General features: G+C 48.5%; 1 protein-coding gene across 3 annotated transcripts in view; it reads left to right on the top strand.

Annotated features, from left to right (window-relative positions):
- Nucleotides 1-19,764, top strand: part of LOC119177125 (uncharacterized) — a 71,961-nt gene extending 52,197 nt beyond the window's left edge. For 2 of the 3 annotated variants that reach the window (XM_037428513.2, XM_075878142.1), the window contains exons 2-4: nt 3,394-3,567; nt 4,815-4,971; nt 18,113-19,764. In XM_037428513.2, the coding sequence (XP_037284410.2) occupies nt 3,394-3,567; nt 4,815-4,971; nt 18,113-18,621 (840 nt within the window). In that variant the 3' untranslated portion in view covers nt 18,622-19,764. Of the gene's footprint in view, nt 1-3,393; nt 3,568-4,814; nt 4,972-17,893; nt 17,928-18,112 lie in introns of all 3 variants that reach the window. The other variant, XM_075878143.1, reaches the window with a different exon arrangement.
- The last annotated feature ends 5,914 nt before the right edge of the window (nt 19,765-25,678 follow it).

The following is a 25,678-nucleotide window of genomic DNA, read 5'->3' as shown; positions in this document are numbered from 1 at the left end:
CGTGATGCCGCATAGTATAGGATGCAAAATTACCGTTTCCGCACACCGCTTCTATCTGTCCCCCTGGCCACGCACTTTTGTTCATGCGGTTCGACGCGACCGCAGACATTATCCAGCTATAATAAAGAATTGAGACAGTCAGAGCTGTTATTTCAGACGAGGTAGGAGGCCTAGCCAGCGAAAGCAGCGACAATGTCCGGGGCGAGCGTCTCGTGCTTAGCACTGACGATGTGTTTTCCGCGCTATCCATGACCCACCAATTCTTCATTACACAGCATTCAAGTTACGCTGCCATAGCTGTTTGCATTTCTTGGGGGAGCGGGGGGGGGGGGGGGGAGCAGCGCGATTCAAAGGCGATTAAGAAGTGAATGGATCAAATTAATGCGGCGTACTGATGTTTTCTTTTTTCTCTTTCGCCCTCTCTCTCGTTTTTGTCCGTCTGTCACAGTCGATCGCAAGCAAAACGAGTTAAAACTTGTTCATTTTTCTTAAAAGACTGTTTCCATGTGAAATAACACTTTTTTTTAAAGACGGAGGAGTCTGCTCGTTAATAATTGTTGGGGTTTAACGTCCCAAAACCACCATATGATTTTTAGAGACGCCGTAGTGGAGGGCTCCGTAAAATTCGACCACCTAGAGTTCTTCAACGTGCACCCAAATCTAAGCACACGGACCTCAACCATTTTCGCCTCCAATGAAATTGCGGCCGCCGCAACCTTTTGGATGGAGGCGAAAATGCTGCGGTGTGCACCGTGACAAGGAATAGTTACACATCGGCGCTATTTCCTTGCTCTCATGCACCTGCATCCGTCCTCGGGCACAAATATACCGTTCAACTGTATGAAACTCGTCACCATTCCAAGAAAAAAAGCTTAATGTTACTGTGTGACCACGTATTACGTTAATTTGTCTGTACTTGTCATGTTTAGTGAAGGTGGGGTTATGCGCTGGCATGTTTATTCGTTTATTTTTGTTTGTTCGTATGTTTGTTTACATCACATGTTCCTATTTGATTAGAAAGAACATGAACGTGGAGCGAATGTTTACAAACTTCCGATACAAGTTAGCACACTATGAACGCAGACAACAAATCTAATGAACGCACTGAACTGTCATGTTGGGTTAGTATTGTTGAGCAACAACGAAAAATTCGGCAGATTCCACGTAGCTGGGAATCGACGTTATGTGAAGCATGCGGAGGGAATGTGACCTTGTGGCATTTTTTTTTATTGAGTGACACGTCATGAAATGACGCTAAATATATGTACAAATGTTGCACGCACACACACATGTTCAAAAGTTGCAGATGTTTATATATGTGGAATATGCGTATTAGCAACACCAGAAGCTGATATGAACGCTGATGCTTGCGAGGATGCTTGTCTTGGATACTTTTACATGAATCAACTTCAGCGCATGGCAACTATAACCACAATTGACGTTAACCCTGCGCGACGACTGCATGAAAGGAGTACATATATCTAATGTTTATAAAATTGGGTAGGCACAACTGCAACCACTATTGACGTTTCATGAAGATTAGCGTCTATTTGAAAAGTAGTTCCGAGACCTGGTATGGTTCTGTGGTAGAATGCTTCATTGCCATGCAGGATGCTTGAGTTCGATTCCAGCTGGGACCCTGACATTTATTCTTTGCATTCGTCGGCTAGATTCCACCGATGTCGAGTATTTCTTAACGCTCGCGCGTTAAAGTTGTCCATGTGTGTTCTCGTCATTCCTGGGTAGATACTATAAGTGTCTAGCACCTGTGGTACATACACATATACCAGCGGCAAATACCCGCCTGTGGGAATGTGCCACTGTCTGGCGGGAAGTGTTTGACGACGTACGTGACGGGATTTTGACATTATTCATGTCTTGACCAGCGCGTCATATTCGCCAACCATGCAAATTTGGTACACGCCAAGTTAAGGAGGTGACCACGAGAGCATCCAAACGTAAATGGCTAGATAGATTGATAGACAGATAGCGAGGTAGATACGCTTCACATTTAATATTCGCATTGTGCATACCCGCATCTCTGAAGACTGCAAATTTCGCACCGTTACTTGCCAATGCCGGAGGCAGCCCCTGTGCCAGTTGTCACGTGATCATAGAGTGCAGTTACGAGCTTTGGGGTGGGAGGAGCCCACACACCGCGACGTCGTTATAGACAAGTGCCTCAGTATGTCGACTGCGCCTTCCGCTATAGTGGTAATCCGTGTTTGTAAACAGCTGTTTCTTCTTCTTTTTTGCCACCATGGAGCATACACGCATTCGCATGGCTCAGTCTCGTTCCGTGCCCATGCCAATATGGTTTCAAAAAATGGCAGCATATCCACGGAGTGAATGATGGAGAGTGGGGCGAAGAATTCGTCCGTCCATTCGTTCTTGCTTCCGTCCATCCTTGCGTCCGTCAGTGTGACAGTCCATGCGTCCATCAGCCCGTCCGTGCGTGCATCTGTTCGTGCGTCCGTCCCTGCGTTCGTCCATGCAGCCGCCCCTGCGTCCGTTCATGCGTCCATCCATGCATCTGTCTATGTGTCCGTTCGTCCATCTATTCAACACTCCAAGTACCACCATCTCGCATCTTTTCATCATATATTCCCCATATAGAAGCACCGCCATCCAGCGGACATTCCAAGGACTAAACGAGAGGTGGCACACGCACACTTTCTTACGGCTTGCGCTTCGGGTCAACTTCCCACCTTTAACCACCTCGAGTTCATGGTATATACTAGTTCACTGTATTCATGGCACTGCGGCCGAACGCTCGCTAAACCTTTCGAAAACCAAGGAGGTTATGCCCAGCGAGTATGACATAGCAAACTTTTTCAGTCAGATAGTGCTCAATGTACATGCCAATGACTGCTAATGGGAAATGAGAGGCGGAGAATTCGGCTTTTACTTTCTTACGGCTTGCGCTTCGTATCTACTTCCCATTTTTAACCACCTCGAGTTCATTCATGGTATATACAAGTTCATTGTATTCATGGCACTGCGGCTCAACGCTCGCTAAACCTTTCTAAAGCTAAGGAGGTTGCACCCAGCGAGTATAACGTAGCAACCCTTTCTTGTCAGATTGTGCTCAATGTACATGCCAATGGCTGCTAATGGTAATCGCAGCCTGCGCGTTAACTAAAAGCCGAATGCTTCTGTCTCTCATTCCCCATTAACAGCCATTGACATATACATTGAGCACTATTTTTTATTGTTCAACAACGCACAGAAGAAGTCTCTCACTGGCACCACCGTGGAGGTCAAAATGTTATACTTGTTACATACTACGGGGGACGAACGGGTGCCGCTATAAGAAGTTTCGCCCCTAAAAGAAGAAAAGTGTTGATATTCAGGTTCGCGTGATCTATCTGACATTTTGCTGGTTCCTTGCAGATGCCAAAGCGCTTCACAGGCAAGCTTTGCGGCTTCCTTTTCGACCACCTGGAGCGTGGTACGTTCGGCGAGCGACTGCAGTGGGTTGATCGGAAGGAAGGAGTCTTCAAGATATTATGGAAACACGGAAATGGCGCATCGGCCACACCTGATGAAGACGTCAGTGTCTTTATGGTACGAAACTCACCTCGTAAGCATTCAGTGCAGTGTGTGCTTGGATTATTGCTTGAATGCTGAGCCACCTGTATTGACTGCTATGCCTGAAGAAACAATAGAGAGAAGGAGTTTAAATAATTCGAACAGATCAATTCGCTACGCCGCCGGGAGGCTATCTGTCAATGAACCACACTTAGTTTTCTTGAGTGCGAGTTACAGAATTAAACATTTTCACCTTATAATGTAATGAGACTCGCATATTTCGCTGAACATTTCGGAAAAAAATATATTTAGCTCTTACCGCTGCTTCGTCACGTGACGAGCCTCACCTCTAATCTTTTCTTCCCTTTCTCTACTGGTTTCTTGACAGCGCATTTTTAGTGACGCGTTGCACACACCGTATACGAAGGACCACCGAAGCGACACGTAATGGTCAATGACATTGCAAGCGGTGCGTGTTGGGTCTGGACCTAGAGTACCGCTGGAAGAGTGGCGTCATTAAGAAGAAGCGTGCGCGACTTTTGCTTGAAAGTGGTACCGTCTTTCCGTCGCTCAGTCGTTCCATACTTTTCAAACACGATCGGCACCACATTACATACGCAACGCGCCTGTTCGTTAGCAGTGCCGAAATCTGCTGAGGGGTCCTGTGTGTATAGTGCTCTGTCTCAGCAAAATGCATGCGTGTTCGATAAAGTATAGTAATCAAAGTTGAAACGTTATGACACCTGTCCCAGACTGTGTGTACCTCCTCTGAACATCTTAGAAAAAAATATATTATGGCGTTTCTTGGAAGTTGATGACATTGCAAATGTATTCTTTTTGCTTACGGAATGCATAAATATTGGCAGTACTGGCCTTCATTGCGATTCGTCATTACTTTGTTGTGCACATCTTGCGATACAAACAGCAAACGAAATGCTTGGTTCAGTCCTTAACTATAGAAATGCCAATTTCGTATACGATTTTCAAACATGTACCAGGACTTAAGAGAGGTGTTCGTGTTTTTTTCCGTCTTTTTCTTTCTTTTTCTTGTTCTATCACTGTCCTAAATGCCTCATGACAAAAGGGAATAGCTTGCATATTGACTAAGGGCTGACGACAGCTGTATAAGGCTGACCAATAATTGTTGAAGTATATGCGGCTGGTGTTCATTAACGCATCAATACACGAGTATTACGCTAAAAGCATCTGCGCATTGATTTTCAGAGTGGTATAGAGGTTGAAGTTGCCTGCGTCTCTATATTTTGGCGTTCAAACATTTACAGGAATGGCATCGGTACAAGACCCGCCGCTCAGAATGTGCCCCGCTGGATGCTAAGCAGAGGTTTCGCGCCGCTTTGAACAAGATGAAGCTAGACGTGGTGAAGAGCTGGGAGAGAGAAAAGAACTTCCAGTTTCGCAAGTTTCCCAAGGAAGATTTAGGTAAATATTTCTCCTATGGGGCCTTGATGATAAGTTTCTCTTACCCCATCGGAAAAAAAACGGTTGTATTGTGTTTGGCACAATGTTAGCAGCCACACGGCTTCGTCTACCTAAAAGCTCGGGAGTAAACAACACGAACTCGTGGCATACGGGGTCATTGAAAGAACACTGCGTACATTGTACGTGCATGATTTTCTTCGTGTGTGTCATTATTTTGCAGACTTGTTAATCGCGTCACACTCACCAGCCATACTGTCATAAAATATGGATATTAAGTCATACTAAATTGATAGGTTGATGCTCCTGAGTAACAAATGTGTGAATTTAACAGAGAACCTTGGCTATAAAATAGAGGTGTTGTACGTCGAGAAAAGTTCAGACGCAGCTTGGCAAAATGAGCTTTAACAGGCAGGTCTGGCTAATGGCGAACGGCGTGCGCGAGCTACTCCTGCAGCCACCGATCATCCTCGTCTTCTTCATTACCAGCAGAGCGTCCGTTATTCAGATTCATTACAATTACTCCCCGCGAAATAAGGAGCCATCCTGGCGACCTATGGACAAGTAAACACGGGAGGGTCGTAGCAGGGCTTAAGTCTCGAGACGTGGACAATTTCCTGGCCACGACGACGTTGGTCAGAAGATGGTTCCAGTGGCTCGATGAGGTAATTCACCGGTGACGTTTTTTGTAGCACACGATATGGGCCGTGATACTTGGGGACCAACTTGGTAGAAAGGCCAGGTGTAGCCGAAGGGACATGCAGCCAGACGAGTGCACCTGGATCGTAGGATGTAGTGTTAGCTGATACGTCATGGTGGTACTTTTGGCGTCCTTGGTCTTGGGTTGTGAAGGATCTTGCCAGTTGGCGGCACTCTTCAGCGTATGTAGCGGCATGAGACAGAGTCGTGGACTCTGAGGAGTCAGGTCTGTATGGAAGAATGGTGTCCATAGTGCAAGAAGGTTCGCGCCCGTAAAGGAGGAAAAAAGGAGAGAACCCAGTAGTGCTTTGAATGGCGGTATTATTGGCGAACGTGATATACGGGAGCACTCGGTCCCAATTGGAGTGGTCTGACGAGATATACATAGACAGCATGTCACCAAGGGTGCGGTTGAAGCGCTCTGTCATTCCATTGGTCTGGGGATGATAGGCGCTTGTAGTGCGGTGAACGACGTTGCACTCACGCAGCAATGCTGGGATGACGTCTGAAGGAACATGCGACCACGATCACTCAGTAACTCTCGAGGTGCTTCATTACGTAATACGATGCTGTGAAGAAAAAAAGTCGCAACGTCTTTTGCTGTAGGCGAGGGAAGGGGTGAAGTTTCGGCATACCGCGTGAGATGGTCGACGGCAACTATGATCCAGCGGTTACCGTCAGCGGTATTGGGAAGGGGACCGTAGATATCGATGCCGACGCGGTCGAATGGTCGGGATGGGCATGGTAAGGGTAGCAAGGTACCGCTGGCGTGACAAGGGGGAGTTTTTCGTCTCTGGCACGTCGAGCAGGCCCGAACGTATTGTCGTATAAAACGGTACATGCCACGCCAGTAATATCGGAGACGTATGCGAGAATAAGTCTTCAAGAAACCTGCGTGGCCACATTGGGGGTCGTCATGAAACGTGGAACAAATTTCGGATCGCAGATGACGTGGAATCACGAGTAGCCACTGACGTCCACCGGGTGCGTAGTTGCGTCGGTACAGCACGTCGTCGCGAGTGGCGAAGTGCTCGACTTGCCGACGCAATGTGCGAGAAGGGGGGGAAGCCGTGTGCCCAGCCAGGATGTCTAGAATCGAAGACCCCCAAGGGTCCCTGCGTTGCTCAGATGGCATCTCGGCGATGGTGACGGCAGTGGCATCACAGGTTAGACTTTCGCAGCAGTCCGGGTCAGGGGGTAGCGGCGAACGGGATAGGGCGTCTGCGTCCGAATGTTTCCGGCCGGAGCGATAGACCACGCGAATATTATATTCTTGGAGGCGTAATGCCCATCGGGCGAGGCGACCGCTTGGATCCTTCAGTGACGAAAACCAGCAGAGGGCGTGGTTGTCAGTCGCGACGTCAAAAGGGCGCCCGTACACGTAAGGTGGAAATTTCTCTATCGCCCAAATAATGGCGAGATATTCCTTTTCAGTGACTGAATAGTTGGTTTCGGCTTTGCTAAGAGTTCGGCTTGCGTAGGCAACCACGTACTCTTGGAAGCCGTCTTTCTTCTGTGCAAGAATAGCGCCTAGCCCGACACCACTAGCGTCGGTGTGGATCTCTGTGGGTGCCGATGGGTTGTAGTGTCGCAGAATAGGCGGCGACGCGAAGAAGCGGCGCAGTTCATTGAAAGAATCGTCACAGGTGGCAGACCAGGCGGAAAGGTCTCTAGAGCCGGCGAGGAGCTTGGTCAAAGGAGCGATGATCGTCGCGAAATTGCGGACGAAGCGCCGGAAGTAAGAGCAAAGGCCTATGAAGCTTCGGAGCTTTTTCATGGTGGTCGGTTTGGGAAACGCTGAAACGGCTGTAAGTTTGGCAGGGTCAGGAAGAATGTCGTCTTTTGAAACCACGTGGCCAAGGATCGTAAGCTTTCGAGCAGCGAAATATGGCACTTCTTCAGATTCAGTTGCAGCCCCGCGGCAGAAATACACGCGAGGACTTTCTCGAGGCGGGTTAAATGGGTTGCGAAATCGGTTGAAAAGACGATAATGTCATCTAAATAACAAAGGCAAACGTTCCATTTGAGGCCTCGAAGGATAGAGTCCATCATCCGCTCGAAAGTAGCTGGTGCGTTGCAGAGGCCGAAGGGCATGACTGTGAATTCGTAAAGCCCGTCGGGCGTGATGAAAGCAGTTTTTTCACGATCGGCCTCTGCCATGGGTACCTGCCAGTATCCAGAGCGCAGATCTGAAGAAGAGAAAAATTCGGCTCCCTGTAGGCAGTCCAAGGCATCGTCAATGCGTGGCAGCGGATAGACATCCTTGCGCGTGATTCGGTTGAGACGCCGGTAGTCCACGCAAAACCTGATGTATCCGTCCTTCTTCTTCACCAACACAACTGGAGAGGCCCAGGGACTGCTTGACGGTTCGATTATGCCACGTGTCAGCATGTCGTCAACCTGTTCATTGATGGCACGGCGTTCGGTAGTCGACACACGATATGGACGCTGCCGTATTGGCGTCTCTTGACCGGTATCTATACGGTGAACAACAGATGACGCTCGACCTAAGGAAGGTTGATTGTCGTCAAACGAGGCTTGAAAACGCTGTAGGAGCTTGATCAGCTGTTCCTGCTGCCCAGGGGTGAGGTTACAATCAATGGACTTGCGGAATACATCTATAGGTTCATTAGCGTCCGTTGCGGGTGTAGTAGCACAAGTCGGTAAAAATGGCTTGTCTGGATAGATCGGGTCTTCGAAAATACAAATTAAGGTCTCGAGGCTTCCCAGACACTCGCCGCGTAGCAGGATGTACGGACATGCAGAAACGTTGCACGCATAAAGTACCGCCGAACCATTGGAAAAGTTGATGACGGCAAACGGGAGGACGATGGTTCGGTGTTGCACACTAGCTATAGTTGGCTGGAACAGGAGCGTCGAGTTAGTGGCAGCAGGGGAAAACACAGGCACTAGGACGGCGGACAACGGCGCGATGCGGACGTCAGCTGCGGCAAACACTTTGGAGGGACTGTGGTGGTCGATATCAAGGCATGGATTCGTCAACGTGAGTTCAGCACGAGCGCAGTCGACGAGGGCCTGATGGGTAGAAAGGAAATCCCATCCTAGTATGACGTCGTAAGATGAACGTGGGAGAACAACAAAGTTGACGGCGTACCAAACATCTTGAATAAAAACGCGTGCTGTGCACTGAGCTGTCGGCGCGATGAAATGGGAGGTGGCTGTACGCAGAGCAAGATTCGTAAGCGGCGTTGTAACTTTTCTCAAATCGCGACACAGTTTTTCACTAATTACAGAAACGACGGCGCCTGTGTCGACAAGTGAACGTACAGCAACACCTTGTACTAGCACATCAATTTCGTTGGTCGGACAAAAAGGAGGTCTTAGAAAGTTCGACGACGACGCAGTTCTTGCCTCCGGAACTGCGGCTGTCAGTTTTCCTCTCGAGCGGGGCTCGTGCGCTGAAGCATCGGGGAGACAGATCGGCGACGGGGCGGCAATGACCGGCGAGAATCGACAGGGCGTCGTGGGGACAATGAGTCGGTGATAGGAGAAGATGGTCGCCGGGGATTCTGGGCAGCCTGGTAATTTGCAGAATTCCCGTGGTCTGGAGGCTGGAAGTTACGAAGGCGACAGTAGCGTGCTATATGTCCCACGAAACCGCATGCGAAACATATGGGCCGATTATCCAAGGTGCGCCATGGGTTAACGACAGAAGGTGCAGAGGGCGAAACGGGATGGGGTGCCGTGTATGTAGGCAGCGTCGTAGGGTAGGAGGACCCGGTGCCCCTGTATGCGCCAGAGACAGGTGGGGCTGGGGGTCTAGCAACGACGGCAGCGTAGGTCAGCGGCGTAGGGACAGATGGCGATGGAGGCAGTGCCTGCGTGACCTGTGTCTCAATGACCTGGCGTAGACGTGGGTCTAACGATGTCACTGGCGCGGATGCTTCGGCCACAAGAGAAAGCTGACGCGCAACTTCTTCACGAATGAACTGTTTGATGTGGGGCAGTAACACGGTGTGATCAGCAGCGACATCGTGCACGAGGGCGGTAACTTCAGCCGTATCTTCAGCGGCCCTGCGCGTCGAGACACGCTGCTTACGCAACTCGTCGTACTCCTGACAGAGCTGGACAACATCGGTGATGGTCTGTGGATTCCTAGCGACGAGCATCTGGAAGGTATCGTCGTCAACTCCTTTGATGATGTGCTTGATTTTGTCGCGTTTGGTTAGAGATTCATCGACGCGCTTGCAAAGAGACAAGACATCTTCAATGTAACTTGTAAAGGTCTCGTCCCTGCGCTGGATTCGACTACGGAGACGCTGTTCCGCGCGAAGCCGGCGCACGGCGGGACGACCGAAGACCGCGGCGATGGTGGTCTTGAAGGCGGACCAGTTGGTGATTTCGCCTTCGTGGTTCTTGAACCAGAGGCTGGCCACATCATCGAGGTAAAAGCGCACGTTTGTGAGCTGGTCGCAGGCGTTCCACTTGTTGGAAGCGCTTAGGATTTCGTACTCGACGAGCCAGTCCTCGACGTCTTGTTCGTCGTTGCCGCGAAAAATTGGTGGGTCGCGTTGCCGAGGCACGCCAGTACAGTAGACTGTCGTTGGTAAGGCAGCTTGAGAAGGGCCAGGAGCAGTCATGGTGAACGGTGAGGGTAGCGTCCGATTGCGAAGTTCCAGGTTGATGGGAACCCCGGCTCCTCCACCACTTAAAATAGAGGTATACGTCGAGAAAGGTTCAGGCGCAGCTTGGCAAAATGAGCTTTAACAGGCAGGTCTGGCTAATGGCGAACGGCGTGCGCGAGCTACTCCTGCAGCCACCGATCATCCTCGTCTTCTTCATTACCAGCAGAGCGTCCGTTATTCAGATTCATTACAATTACTCCCCGCGAAATAAGGAGCCATCCTGGCGACCTATGGACAAGTAAACACGGGAGGGTCGTAGCAGGGCTTAAGTCTCGAGACGTGGACAATTTCCTGGCCACGACGACGTTGGTCAGAAGATGGTTCCAGTGGCTCGATGAGGTAATTCACCGGTGACGTTTTTTGTAGCAGACGATATGGGCCGTGATACTTGGGGACCAACTTGGTAGAAAGGCCAGGTGTAGCCGAAGGGACATGCAGCCAGACGAGTGCACCTGGATCGTAGGATGTAGTGTTAGCTGATACGTCATGGTGGTACTTTTGGCGTCCTTGGTCTTGGGTTGTGAAGGATCTTGCCAGTTGGCGGCACTCTTCAGCGTATGTAGCGGCATGAGACAGAGTCGTGGACTCTGAGGAGTCAGGCCTGTATGGAAGAATGGTGTCCATAGTGCAAGAAGGTTCGCGCCCGTAAAGGAGGAAAAAAGGAGAGAACCCAGTAGTGCTTTGAATGGCGGTATTATTGGCGAACGTGATATACGGGAGCACTCGGTCCCAATTGGAGTGGTCTGACGAGATATACATAGACAGCATGTCACCAAGGGTGCGGTTGAAGCGCTCTGTCATTCCATTGGTCTGGGGATGATAGGCGCTTGTAGTGCGGTGAACGACGTTGCACTCACGCAGCAATGCTGGGATGACGTCTGAAGGAACATGCGACCACGATCACTCAGTAACTCTCGAGGTGCTTCATTACGTAATACGATGCTGTGAAGAAAAAAAGTCGCAACGTCTTTTGCTGTAGGCGAGGGAAGGGGTGAAGTTTCGGCATACCGCGTGAGATGGTCGACGGCAACTATGATCCAGCGGTTACCGTCAGCGGTATTGGGAAGGGGACCGTAGATATCGATGCCGACGCGGTCGAATGGTCGGGATGGGCATGGTAAGGGTAGCAAGGTACCGCTGGCGTGACAAGGGGGAGTTTTTCGTCTCTGGCACGTCGAGCAGGCCCGAACGTATTGTCGTATAAAACGGTACATGCCACGCCAGTAATATCGGAGACGTATGCGAGAATAAGTCTTCAAGAAACCTGCGTGGCCACATTGGGGGTCGTCATGAAACGTGGAACAAATTTCGGATCGCAGATGACGTGGAATCACGAGTAGCCACTGACGTCCACCGGGTGCGTAGTTGCGTCGGTACAGCACGTCGTCGCGAGTGGCGAAGTGCTCGACTTGCCGACGCAATGTGCGAGAAGGGGGGGAAGCCGTGTGCCCAGCCAGGATGTCTAGAATCGAAGACCCCCAAGGGTCCCTGCGTTGCTCAGATGGCATCTCGGCGATGGTGACGGCAGTGGCATCACAGGTTAGACTTTCGCAGCAGTCCGGGTCAGGGGGTAGCGGCGAACGGGATAGGGCGTCTGCGTCCGAATGTTTCCGGCCGGAGCGATAGACCACGCGAATATTATATTCTTGGAGGCGTAATGCCCATCGGGCGAGGCGACCGCTTGGATCCTTCAGTGACGAAAACCAGCAGAGGGCGTGGTGGTCAGTCGCGACGTCAAAAGGGCGCCCGTACACGTAAGGTGGAAATTTCTCTATCGCCCAAATAATGGCGAGATATTCCTTTTCAGTGACTGAATAGTTGGTTTCGGCTTTGCTAAGAGTTCGGCTTGCGTAGGCAACCACGTACTCTTGGAAGCCGTCTTTCTTCTGTGCAAGAATAGCGCCTAGCCCGACACCACTAGCGTCGGTGTGGATCTCTGTGGGTGCCGATGGGTTGTAGTGTCGCAGAATAGGCGGCGACGCGAAGAAGCGGCGCAGTTCATTGAAAGAATCGTCACAGGTGGCAGACCAGGCGGAAAGGTCTCTAGAGCCGGCGAGGAGCTTGGTCAAAGGAGCGATGATCGTCGCGAAATTGCGGACGAAGCGCCGGAAGTAAGAGCAAAGGCCTATGAAGCTTCGGAGCTTTTTCATGGTGGTCGGTTTGGGAAACGCTGAAACGGCTGTAAGTTTGGCAGGGTCAGGAAGAATGTCGTCTTTTGAAACCACGTGGCCAAGGATCGTAAGCTTTCGAGCAGCGAAATATGGCACTTCTTCAGATTCAGTTGCAGCCCCGCGGCAGAAATACACGCGAGGACTTTCTCGAGGCGGGTTAAATGGGTTGCGAAATCGGTTGAAAAGACGATAATGTCATCTAAATAACAAAGGCAAACGTTCCATTTGAGGCCTCGAAGGATAGAGTCCATCATCCGCTCGAAAGTAGCTGGTGCGTTGCAGAGGCCGAAGGGCATGACTGTGAATTCGTAAAGCCCGTCGGGCGTGATGAAAGCAGTTTTTTCACGATCGGCCTCTGCCATTGGTACCTGCCAGTATCCAGAGCGCAGATCTGAAGAAGAGAAAAATTCGGCTCCCTGTAGGCAGTCCAAGGCATCGTCAATGCGTGGCAGCGGATAGACATCCTTGCGCGTGATTCGGTTGAGACGCCGGTAGTCCACGCAAAACCTGATGTATCCGTCCTTCTTCTTCACCAACACAACTGGAGAGGCCCAGGGACTGCTTGACGGTTCGATTATGCCACGTGTCAGCATGTCGTCAACCTGTTCATTGATGGCACGGCGTTCGGTAGTCGACACACGATATGGACGCTGCCGTATTGGCGTCTCTTGACCGGTATCTATACGGTGAACAACAGATGACGCTCGACCTAAGGAAGGTTGATTGTCGTCAAACGAGGCTTGAAAACGCTGTAGGAGCTTGATCAGCTGTTCCTGCTGCCCAGGGGTGAGGTTACAATCAATGGACTTGCGGAATACATCTATAGGTTCATTAGCGTCCGTTGCGGGTGTAGTAGCACAAGTCGGTAAAAATGGCTTGTCTGGATAGATCGGGTCTTCGAAAATACAAATTAAGGTCTCGAGGCTTCCCAGACACTCGCCGCGTAGCAGGATGTACGGACATGCAGAAACGTTGCACGCATAAAGTACCGCCGAACCATTGGAAAAGTTGATGACGGCAAACGGTAGGACGATGGTTCGGTGTTGCACACTAGCTATAGTTGGCTGGAACAGGAGCGTCGAGTTAGTGGCAGCAGGGGAAAACACAGGCACTAGGACGGCGGACAACGGCGCGATGCGGACGTCAGCTGCGGCAAACACTTTGGAGGGACTGTGGTGGTCGATATCAAGGCACGGATTCGTCAACGTGAGTTCAGCACGAGCGCAGTCGACGAGGGCCTGATGGGTAGAAAGGAAATCCCATCCTAGTATGACGTCGTAAGATGAACGTGGGAGAACAACAAAGTTGACGGCGTACCAAACATCTTGAATAAAAACGCGTGCTGTGCACTGAGCTGTCGGCGCGATGAAATGGGAGGTGGCTGTACGCAGAGCAAGATTCGTAAGCGGCGTTGTAACTTTTCTCAAATCGCGACACAGTTTTTCACTAATTACAGAAACGACGGCGCCTGTGTCGACAAGTGAACGTACAGCAACACCTTGTACTAGCACATCAATTTCGTTGGTCGGACAAAAAGGAGGTCTTAGAAAGTTCGACGACGACGCAGTTCTTGCCTCCGGAACTGCGGCTGTCAGTTTTCCTCTCGAGCGGGGCTCGTGTGCTGAAGCATCGGGGAGACAGATCGGCGACGGGGCGGCAATGACCGGCGAGAATCGACAGGGCGTCGTGGGGACAATGAGTTGGTGATAGGAGAAGATGGTCGCCGGGGATTCTGGGCAGCCTGGTAATTTGCAGAATTCCCGTGGTCTGGAGGCTGGAAGTTACGAAGGCGACAGTAGCGTGCTATATGTCCCACGAAACCGCATGCGAAACATATGGGCCGATTATCCAAGGTGCGCCATGGGTTAACGACAGAAGGTGCAGAGGGCGAAACGGGATGGGGTGCCGTGTATGTAGGCAGCGTCGTAGGGTAGGAGGACCCGGTGCCCCTGTATGCGCCAGAGACAGGTGGGGCTGGGGGTCTAGCAACGACGGCAGCGTAGGTCAGCGGCGTAGGGACAGATGGCGATGGAGGCAGTGCCTGCGTGACCTGTGTCTCAATGACCTGGCGTAGACGTGGGTCTAACGATGTCACTGGCGCGGATGCTTCGGCCACAAGAGAAAGCTGACGCGCAACTTCTTCACGAATGAACTGTTTGATGTGGGGCAGTAAGACGGTGTGATCAGCAGCGACATCGTGCACGAGGGCGGTAACTTCAGCCGTATCTTCAGCGGCCCTGCGCGTCGAGACACGCTGCTTACGCAACTCGTCGTACTCCTGACAGAGCTGGACAACATCGGTGATGGTCTGTGGATTCCTAGCGACGAGCATCTGGAAGGTATCGTCGTCAACTCCTTTGATGATGTGCTTGATTTTGTCGCGTTCGGTTAGAGATTCATCGACGCGCTTGCAAAGAGACAAGACATCTTCAATGTAACTTGTAAAGGTCTCGTCCCTGCGCTGGATTCGACTACGGAGACGCTGTTCCGCGCGAAGCCGGCGCACGGCGGGACGACCGAAGACCGCGGCGATGGTGGTCTTGAAGGCGGACCAGTTGGTGATTTCGCCTTCGTGGTTCTTGAACCAGAGGCTGGCCACATCATCGAGGTAAAAGCGCACGTTTGTGAGCTGGTCGCAGGCGTTCCACTTGTTGGAAGCGCTTACGATTTCGTACTCGACGAGCCAGTCCTCGACGTCTTGTTCGTCGTTGCCGCGAAAAATTGGTGGGTCGCGTTGCCGAGGCACGCCAGTACAGTAGACTGTCGTTGGTAAGGCAGCTTGAGAAGGGCCAGGAGCAGTCATGGTGAACGGTGAGGGTAGCGTCCGATTGCGAAGTTCCAGGTTGATGGGAACCCCGGCTCCTCCACCACTTAAAATAGAGGTATACGTCGAGAAAGGTTCAGGCGCAGCTTGGCAAAATGAGCTTTAACAGGCAGGTCTGGCTAATGGCGAACGGCGTGCGCGAGCTACTCCTGCAGCCACCGATCATCCTCGTCTTCTTCATTACCAGCAGAGCGTCCGTTATTCAGATTCATTACAGCTAAAACAATAAGAGTCCTCCGGTGCAAGTTGAGCGAAAATTGCGCCTCCACGGTTTGCTGTCCGTACCCTTCTGACCTATTATACCTAGCATCCCTCCCTTTCCTGTGCCGATTAGAGCCTGACTGTGTTCATCAAGACAAGAGACAGAGACGTCCTGGCACAATACCAATCAGTGCGTAATCACTTGAATAGAGAAATTAGAGTAGCAAATAACTACTTCTTATAAGAACTTATTCGAAAGAAAAAAATCTTTTTGGAAATCCAAAAGAAAAATGGAGGCACCTAAACTTGCTTTTAAATAGAAACATGCATCACAGAAATATAGCAGTTTAGTAATTCATGGCAACAAAATACCCGGCTTGCATCTTGTTAACTCATTTAACAAATTATTCTCTGGTGTAGGACACAATCAGTTCAATGTTGAGATCTCTAGTTTTCTAGGCGACAAACTAATGGAATCACTGTTTTTTCCAACAACGAATGAAACAGGGGGTTTTTCGACATGGTGAAAGCTAAAGGATACACGTAGTCCAGATGCCTACAATATTTAAAGTCAGCCAGTTCTCGACAATTGCGTTCTTGACATGATTACGCCATGTCTAACGTATACATATGTACCACCGCACGTTCCACAGCCCAATTTCCTGCTGGTGTGCAACTAGCGAGGGTGGCCGTGATATATGATAAAAGTAAATGCAAACATTTTCGGAAACTACAGGCCAATGTCTATACTCCCATATTTTTTAAGGGTTGAGAGCAACTAATCTACGTTCTTCTCAACGGCTTTTTTTTAAACATTCCATAATAACGGACTGTAATATGGCTTTACACAAAACAGGTTTTCGGAGCATGCACTACTTGTTCGAAAAGAATATATATTAAAGAATTTTGAGGCACAGCTTTTAAGTCTTGGTATTTTTGTTGATTTCAGCAAAACCTTTTACTATTTAAATCACAGCATTATTTTTTCAAAATTAGAGCACTATGGTGCACGTGGTCACGCCCTAAGCCTAATAAAGTCATACCTCGGTTCACCACCTCAATACGTAGCCATTAACAACTACGCTTCACAGATGCTAAGTATGCCCTGCCGCGGCGATCTGTAGTGGCTAAGGTACTCGGCTGCTGACCCGCAGGTCACGGGAACGAATCCCGCCTGCGGTGGATGCATTTTCGATGCAGGCGAGAATGCTGTAGGCCCATGTGCTCAGATTTGGGTTCACGGTAAAGACCCCAGGTGGTCAAAATTTACGAAGCCATCCACTACGGTGCCTCTCATATTCATAATATGATGGTTTTGGGACGTAAAACCCTACATATTAATGAATTAGATGCTAAAGATTTCAAATGGCATCTCTCATGGTAGCTACTTGAAGCCAAAGCTGTTCAATATATATATATATATATATATATATATATATATATATATATATATATATATATATATATATATATATATATATATATATATATATATATATATATATATATATATATATATATATATATAGTACTCTTTTTTCCTAAAAACAAACAAGTATTTCTACTGCCCTGCTTATATACCTAGAGGATATTGTAATTGAGTACGTGGACACATTTAAATCATTAGGAATAACTTTCAGCTGCACAATGTCATGAGATGCACATGTCAATAATTTTTCTTCAGCAGTCTCTAGGATCATAGGAATTACTTCACGTAACAGGTATATTTTTTCCACCAACACCAAGCTTATTTTAGATTATGCATTCGTTTATTCTCGTATAAGCTATTGTCTGCTCGTCTGGGGCAACACAACTTCGTCAAACATATTAAACTGCACACTCTGCAGAAAAAAATGCCCCGAGCAATAGTTAATGGGTTGTATGATTGCCCAACTGAGCATGTTTTCTTACAATGCAATATTTTACCTGTAAATAAATTGTTTGACTACAGATTTGCAAGCTTTGTAAAACAACAAGAAAAAATGTTCCTTTTTTTTTTTTCTAAAAGTGTTTCGCCTACACTTCCTCGTTCATTAAATGATACCTAAGTACAAAACAGTTACTTATCACCAAAACGGAAAACTAACTATGGTTTTTCAGCGTTGAATTATATTGTGGTAAAGTTCTTGAATGCCTCGTTTCACGACCACCCAAAATACTTTGTCTTATTTCGCTATCTGCAGAAGCATTATTCAGCAATCTGTGTAGGCTTAGTCACAATGTATTTTCATGTCTTCATACAATGTATCAATATGTGTTGTTGTTTTGTGCCCGCAGCACTGCTGCTAATTAGGATACACATGTCTGCAATACTAGTTTGAATAATTTTTTTTTTTGTAAATACGTAGTATTCTTTTTTTTTTTTGCACGAACCTCTCTTGCAGAAATTGTCGTCTGCTTGGTGCCTTCTGCGGACAGGTAAGGATGGCGTGGCCCGTCAAGCGGCGTTAAATTCGCTGTTTTTCTTTTTTCTCGCCATCCCCGGTTCATGCATACAAGTTGACATAAAGACTTGATATATCCATTCTCCATTTCTTTATTTTCTTTGATATGTTTAGCTAACTACTATCTTCTTTTTTTTTTCTCTGTGTTGCTTCACGCAGAATACCAGTTCAAGAAAGGGGACCAGCGTGTTCCCGCCTCGGCAACCCTGTCTGTCGACTACACGTCTGAGACAGAGTGTCAGCCGACCTCAGCGAGTGATGATGCATCGAGCTCTAGCGAGTACTCTGAGCCCACTTCACCATACAGCTTTCAGAACACTGAGGCCGAGGTGGCGGAAACACAGCTTGAGTCATCCGCAGCGAAATCGCCGGAAATTTCGTGGCAGCCACTGATGGCCATCCGCCATTTCTTCACGCCACCTCTGTGCTCCGAGGCGCCTTACAGGTCATTGACCACGGACGAACCGGCGAAGTTTTTCGAAGAAATAGACAACACGTATTACAGCTACAACGGTGTTCATGACGATGTGACCATGCTCACTGACGATGTGCTTCTAGAAAATGAGAAGGAACTTCTGGATGATCCGTTCCTCGAGAAGCTGCTCACAAACGACGAGGCGCTGCTTTCAGCACTCAGTAACAGTAACGACGCCTTGCCACAGTCATGACAGTACCTTCCTCCAACGATCACTTCTTTCCAGAAATGCGATCCTATTCGCCTAGACCTTCTTGTTAGTGTATACGTTTGCCTTTATTTGCGCCGCTTTTTTCTTTCTTTTTTGTGTTTTGAACGTGCTGCGGTAGCTTCAAGCATGTAACTTTCTGACATTGCACAAGTAGCGGTGGATTTTCCGGTGGCCGAATTGCCGTGAGCGTAAAAAAAACAAACGTTGGGGCCGAGAAACTTTGTGTTGTAGAAACGATTCCTGGTGACTGAAATTCCCCCAAGGGCCGTCGATTAGGGTGTTATGAGAAAACTTACAATGAACTGGTTGCATTTCTTCGCATCCACACAGTTTGTCTTCCCAGTTAAATAATGGTTACAACTTATATAATGGCAGGAGAGAAGATCGACTGTCGTGCCTTACGCTACAAGACTGCGTCAGATACTGATAAGGTTGCTCTTTTGCGAAAGGTTACGGAATCGAAGATTACGTTACTAACGTAATCTTCGATTCCGTGCATGCATGCTTATATAAGGCGTACAACTGAGTTGTACGCCTTCTTTAACTTTCTTGCCTTTTATGACACACATTGAAAACTTTCGTAATTTTCACTCTTCAGTCCAGCATCAGCCTATTTGTAACGTAATTTTCGAGACATAACACAAAAGTTACCTTGAGTACACCTTTTTGTATTAAGCAACTTTTCTATGGAGTTAATTTTTTGTTTTTATTGCATTGTGTTTCACCCACAACCAGTTTGAGCTTGTTCTAGTGTGACCCTTAAACATTTTGTGAGTTTAGGATTATTATTTGCATTTGTTTTTTGTACCTGTTCACTATTTTTAATGTGAAAACGCAGGTCTATGTACAAGATGTGCTAAAGCGTACGAGAAAGCTCGTTTTCGGCCAAACGACGTACATAGTGCCCACGTACCTAAAATTGTTGTTTTGGTACATGTTGTAATGTTTTTTTATATGTCTTCCTTAAGAAATGGTGCATGTATGCGCAGTGCCTGCGTGGCTGTTTGATGCGCTCTGATGCGTTTGTTGCAACAGGTGATGCGATTGCGATACCTTTTTTTTTGTTGTTGTTGTTGTTAAATAAAACACGATTGATTCCTGCTCAATAAATATTTTGTCCACTTATTTGCTTCGATCACTTTCAAGTGCTCCAAAACGTGCCCAGCATGTCGTCACTTCCGTCGGTCGACACGCTTAAGCCGTGCATGCCTCGAGAGAATCGCGACTGAGTTATGGATAGGGCACTAATTAAGTGGGCCAGAAAGGCGTGCGCCACGGTCGCTCTCCTCTGGCGAGTTCTGGAAGTGGCGAAAATACCCAGTTTCGCAATCGCACCAATTTCATTGAGCGAAACGCTGGGCACGAAGGCTGTAACCACCGTCAGGGTTAATTTACAGGTTGCTATATGTACGATCACAGAGAAATTTAGAAGGGCGATACCGCGAAAGGCTAATACTTTAAAGACGGGCACTGAAATTATGTTCACGAGGGCGTCACCAAATGGAATCGGCTACCATTCACAGCCAATTGACATATTGTTCAACCGGTAAGATAAAATAAATCTGTAAGCGCGATGGAAAGAGGATCCCGGGTGACCCATTTATATTTTTTTTCTGCAACAAATGCAAGATTGCGCGAACAAATATAAACAAAACAAGATAAAGTTTAAAATCATTTCACGCAAAAAGCCACTTGTGTTTACTGGATACACATCCGGACCTTAAAGCAACGAGAAGAGCAAGAAAGTGCGCTGCGGAATATGCAAAAAAAAAAGGGGGGGGGGGAGGTATGTCTCTATCATAGGAGTCGGTAAAACACGAAAGTAAAACGTGTATTTACACAAGTAGTTTAATGTTTACTGTACATTGATATACAACAGAGCTCGCGAAATGCCTATTGCTGCTCGACAGTTATAATAACACCGCTTAACTTGACTGCATCCACGCCAACGTTTAGTCATGCATCTCCATCCCTACGACTTCCGTGGCCGTCGGCAAGATTTTCTCTTGGGGGTGCAAACCAGTGTTTAATCGCGTCTGGGGGACGGGGAAAGCACTGGCGTAGCTTGGTAGAGGGCAAGTGCTGGTAAGGCTTGAGGGGGGCAAATGCCCCTTTTTGCACCACCCTGCCGATGCTCACGCGACTAACATCTATCAATAATATTTAAAGAAACACTTGTTGTCTACAGCTGAGTGCGGAACCTGAGAAAGCGATGCCACGGTCAAAAGAACGTGACTGTTTGCACGCTGAACTTGGGCTAAGATCGACTCGGGCCATGAACGCCACGGCTCGACCAGAGAGCAATGTAATGCACGTTGTGTTTTATGTGCGGGCCATAATTTTTCGCAGGACGAGCATACATATGTTAGTATATCCAGACTAAGCAGGCGCGTTGCTCTTTGCGTTGCAGAGCTATGTTTTGGTATGGACAAATACGATGAGTGATACCGACGCTCGGGGTAAAATTGCCCCCTGAGGGTGTGTTTGGCGTTGACGAAATTGTACATACTCCCATTAGAAACGCGTCGAAAGAGACGGGCGTTTAGGAACGACGCATTCAAGGAACTAATCGCGGTAGTAATGGCCATGATGGCCCCGCCACGGTGGTCTAGTGACTAAGGTACTCGGCTGCGGACCCACAGGTCGCGGGATCAAATCCTGGTAGTGGCGGCTGCATTTCCGATGGAGGCGGAAATGTAGGTCCGTGTGCTCAGATTTGGGTGCACGTTAAAGAACCCCAGGTGGTAAAAATTTCCGGAGCCCTCCACTACGGCGTCTCTCATAATCATATGGTGGTTTTGGGACGTTAAACCCCACAAATTAATCAAATCACGGCCATGATGCACTTTACCAAGAACAATGAGAGGACTGTGGTAGACATAAAAGATGTATTCTTAAGGGTTTCAATCATGTGATTATGACGCAGTGGATAGCGTGCCCAGTATGTGTTGCCATGTACCCAGAGGTCACGGGTTTGACTTCCGATGATGGAACTCTGTCTTCACATCGTGCGTATTTTTTCAGCGCCATTTCCATGACTGAAATACGCCATTGAAGTCTCAATGAGCCTTGACATAAAACACTTTCACGAAAAAAAAAATCGTTCACAAAAACCGTTCACCGCTGGCCTTTGCTCTCAGCTGCATTCACTGTCACGATTTGTGCGAAGCAACATTCTTACAAACACCACCGCTTTTTAGAGCCGAATTTGCGAAGCAGTACATTATTTATTTTCTTTTCATTGGTACATCATGTATAATCAAAAGCACGGGCATCCGCGCTTTACGACGCACACACACAAACGTATATATATATATATATATATAAATATAAATATATATATATATATATATATATATATATATATATATATATATATATATATATATATATATATTTATATATATATAGTCCAGTAGATCCTCCGTGAGCGGTCACAACGTGGTTTGTTTCGACGTTTCGGCCTAGAGTCTGGCCTTCATCAGGATTGATGAATCCTGATGAAGGCCAGACTGTAGGCCGAAACGTCGAAATAAACCACGTTGTGACCGCTCACGGAGGATCTACTGGACTATATGCAACGCTACGGCCACTCAACCACCATGCCTGCATATATATATATATATATATATATATATATATATATATATATATATATATATATATATATATATATATATATATATATATATATATATATATATATATATATATATATATATATATATATATATATATATGTCATGGACGGCTATTTTCGGCGACACCGCGTCACGGCAATTAACGGGCGCTGTACTGCCCGACTGACCGTGAGAAACGGCGGCACATGAAAGGGAACCGATAAGTGTAAAATGGGGTACTCTCCTTAGAACGTCGCCGCCGACAGTTAATCCTTTTGTAACTGTGGCGACGTCTGCAAGGTCGTAGAAGGCCGCGGTATACCCCGAAAAAGGATTAGACTACAAGGCATACCGACTGAGAGCTAAGTGGTTGACCGTTCCCACGGAGAAAAGCGTGGGAAACGCTCTGGTGGCCAAGCCGTATGACAACAACCCGACAGGTTGTCACTCTCGATAGTTGCGGGCCCTCTCCCTATTAAAAAGGGGTGTGGTCAAAGTATTTTTGGGGCGGAGTTTCCCCTCAATTAAACGCGCATGATTGGACCCAGGTAGAGGTCTCTTGTCCCCAAGGAAGAGAGCGAGGAGACACGAGGGGGATTTAAGCGCAGGATTTTGCCCTGCTAGGCAGACTAGTCGCTGACCAAGATGGTGTAGAAACGGATCAACAAGCATCTCTTCTAGAAGTTTTTAGTGTGGCTCTGTATCGGCTGGCCACCTAAACTTAGCCGTTCGTCTAGTTGTGACGCGATATTAACGTCTGCAACGTAGACATCGGGACTTCGCCTCGAGTTAGCTCAACCTGCTCGAAGTCACCTGCAAGCACTAGCCTCCCGGAGCCACCAGCGTTGCAACACCGCCGACATCGCAGTCGTGCCAGAACTCTCTTCGACTTCTCGCTTCCGATCGTCGGGGACGCAACGCTGCCGGTCATCACACGTATGCCTCCACCTGTTTATATCTTCGAACTTTTTCCTCCGTCGTTCTATTCTTGTTAGTTTGTGTAGTTTGTAATAGTTCTCTCTCGTAAGCTGATTTATTGTTTCTGTTATATATTTCTTTAGTTGTATCAAGTGTTGATGTATTTTGTTAGTTGTATTGAAGTGTTGTATTAGATCCCGTGTGCTGCATTATCACTAGAGTAAAGTTTTCCCACGTATCTGATCTCTTTACTGTCTCTGCTTGCGTACGGAACGAACCAACCTGCTGTCATTCCCGTCGCCGACTTCGCGCTGGCGACGCTAGAGTGGCAGCTTGTAACAAAACTGGCGTCCGCGAGACAGGACGTTCCGTACAAAGAGTAAGACAGTGAGGGGTGAACGAGAACCGTGCGGACAGCGTGGTGATAGAGCCGCACAGTTGAAGCGGTCGCAGCCTGCATAAGATTGCGCTGGTTTTATAGTGGCATTATAGTGACAGTTTGCAGTATGGAGTGTATGAATTTGGATAAGTGGATCGCGCACGGTAAACAGTTAGGCCTCGAGGGCGCCGAACTGAGACAATGGGTTAAGGAGCAGCAGGAACAGGCGCAGGCGTTAGCCAGAGAAGAGCGGGCACTGGCCCGGGAGGAAAAAGAAAGGGAGAGAGAACGGGAGGAAAAGGAAAAAGAAAGGGAGAGAGAACGCGAAGAAAAGGAGAGAGAGCGCGTTGAAAGGGAGAAAGAACGAGAAGCGGCAAGGGAAGCGGCTAGGGAAGCCGGAGAACGGGAAGTGCAGTTACTGCAATTAAAGATTCGCCTCAATGAGAGTAGCAGGGTGAGCGGATCCAGCAGTGAGCACGGCGATGCCGGGGAGGAGCCGAGTTTGAGAATACACGCAGGTAGACTGCTCGTCACCTTTGACGAAGGAAGGGACGACTTAGATGCGTTTATACGCCGGTTTGAGAGCATCGCCAGAGGGCAAAAATGGCCTGAAAGCCAATGGGTGACGGCGCTTTCGACATGTCTTACAGGAGAGGCGCTAAGTGTTTATGGCAGGCTACCGCCTGCAGATGCAGCGGACTACACCAAGGTTAAAACCGCCCTCCTGAAGCGCTTTCGATTCACGGCGGATGGGTTCCGAGACAAGTTTAATAAGGAGAGGCCAGTAGGGGGTGAAACAGCAACACAGTACGCGGCTCGCTTAAGACACTATTTCGATAGATGGGTTGAGCTGTCCAAAACTGAGACAGAATTCGAGTCCCTCCGAGCATTGTTGATTAGAGAGAGGTTTTTGCATGGATGTGGTTCGAACCTGGCATTATATTTGAAAGAAAGGAGGGCGGATTCCCTGGAAGACATGCTTGAGCTGGCAGATCAGTTTTTGGAAGCTCAGGGTGGAGCAAGCCTAGCGAAAACAAAGAAAGATGGTCCCATAACGGACGAAAAGGGGAAATACGAAAAAGGAGGCAACAGCCACTCACCACTACCACGGTGCTATATTTGCAATCGTGGGAATCACCCACCGCACTTGTGTCGCAACAGACCTGCCGCTAATGTAGCCATCGTCTGCTTCAAGTGTGGGAAAAAAGGACATAGGGCAAACGACTGCCGGTCAGGGGCAAATAACTGCCTCCAGGCATCCTGCCTCTACGCACCAAGGGAAACGCGTGAGGATCCCATATGCGACGGGTATGTCGAACTTAGGAATGGCGAAAAAGTCCCCGTCGTCAACGCCATAAGGGCGACACCGCCGAAAAATCTGGCCGAGAACCTACCAGTGGCCACAGGGACCCTCCGAGGCACAGACATATCAGTGTTGCGGGATACGGGGTGCAACACAGTAATCGTGCGGAGGAAGTTGGTGAAAGAAGACGAGCTGACAGGTACAAGCAGACTCGTCTACTTGGTTGACGGAACAGCGAGGATGCTGCCCGAAGCACGGATTGAGGTTGACACCCCCTACTTTACTGGCAATCTGACAGCACTATGTCTGCAAGATCCACTGTATGACCTCATTCTGGGCAATATCGAGGGCGTAAGACCTCCTAATGATCCCAGAAAGCAGACTGAAAAACCAGTCGCGACAAAGGAGCTAAGGGAAGAGCCTGTGGCAGCAGCTATAACCCGTTCCCAAGCGCATGCACAGCCGGGAAAATTTGCCAAGCTTCGTACGCCTGGGACCACGGAGGGATCGCCGGGAGATAACTATGGCTGCGAGCAGAGGGGAGATGCGACACTCAAACAGTGTTTTGAGAAGATCGGCAGGAAGCAAACATGCCGAAATGAAAAGGGAATCATCGAGTACAAACAAGAACAGGGACTGCTGTACCGACAGTACACAGAGGCCAACGGACGGCTTGTACGCCAATTAGTCGTTCCGCGCTGCCACCGAGAAGCTGTGCTTAAAACGGCACACGATGGTATAATGGCAGGACACTTGGGCACGCAGAAAACCAAGGACCGGATCTCGGAGGAGTTCTTTTGGCCAGGCATCACAGCTGAC

The sequence above is a fragment of the Rhipicephalus microplus genome, chromosome X (genome assembly GCF_043290135.1).
Source record: "Rhipicephalus microplus isolate Deutch F79 chromosome X, USDA_Rmic, whole genome shotgun sequence".
Lineage (NCBI taxonomy): Eukaryota > Metazoa > Arthropoda > Arachnida > Ixodida > Ixodidae > Rhipicephalus > Rhipicephalus microplus.
The sequence above is the reverse complement of the archived record's forward strand: the minus strand, read 5'-3'. Positions and strand labels throughout refer to the sequence as shown.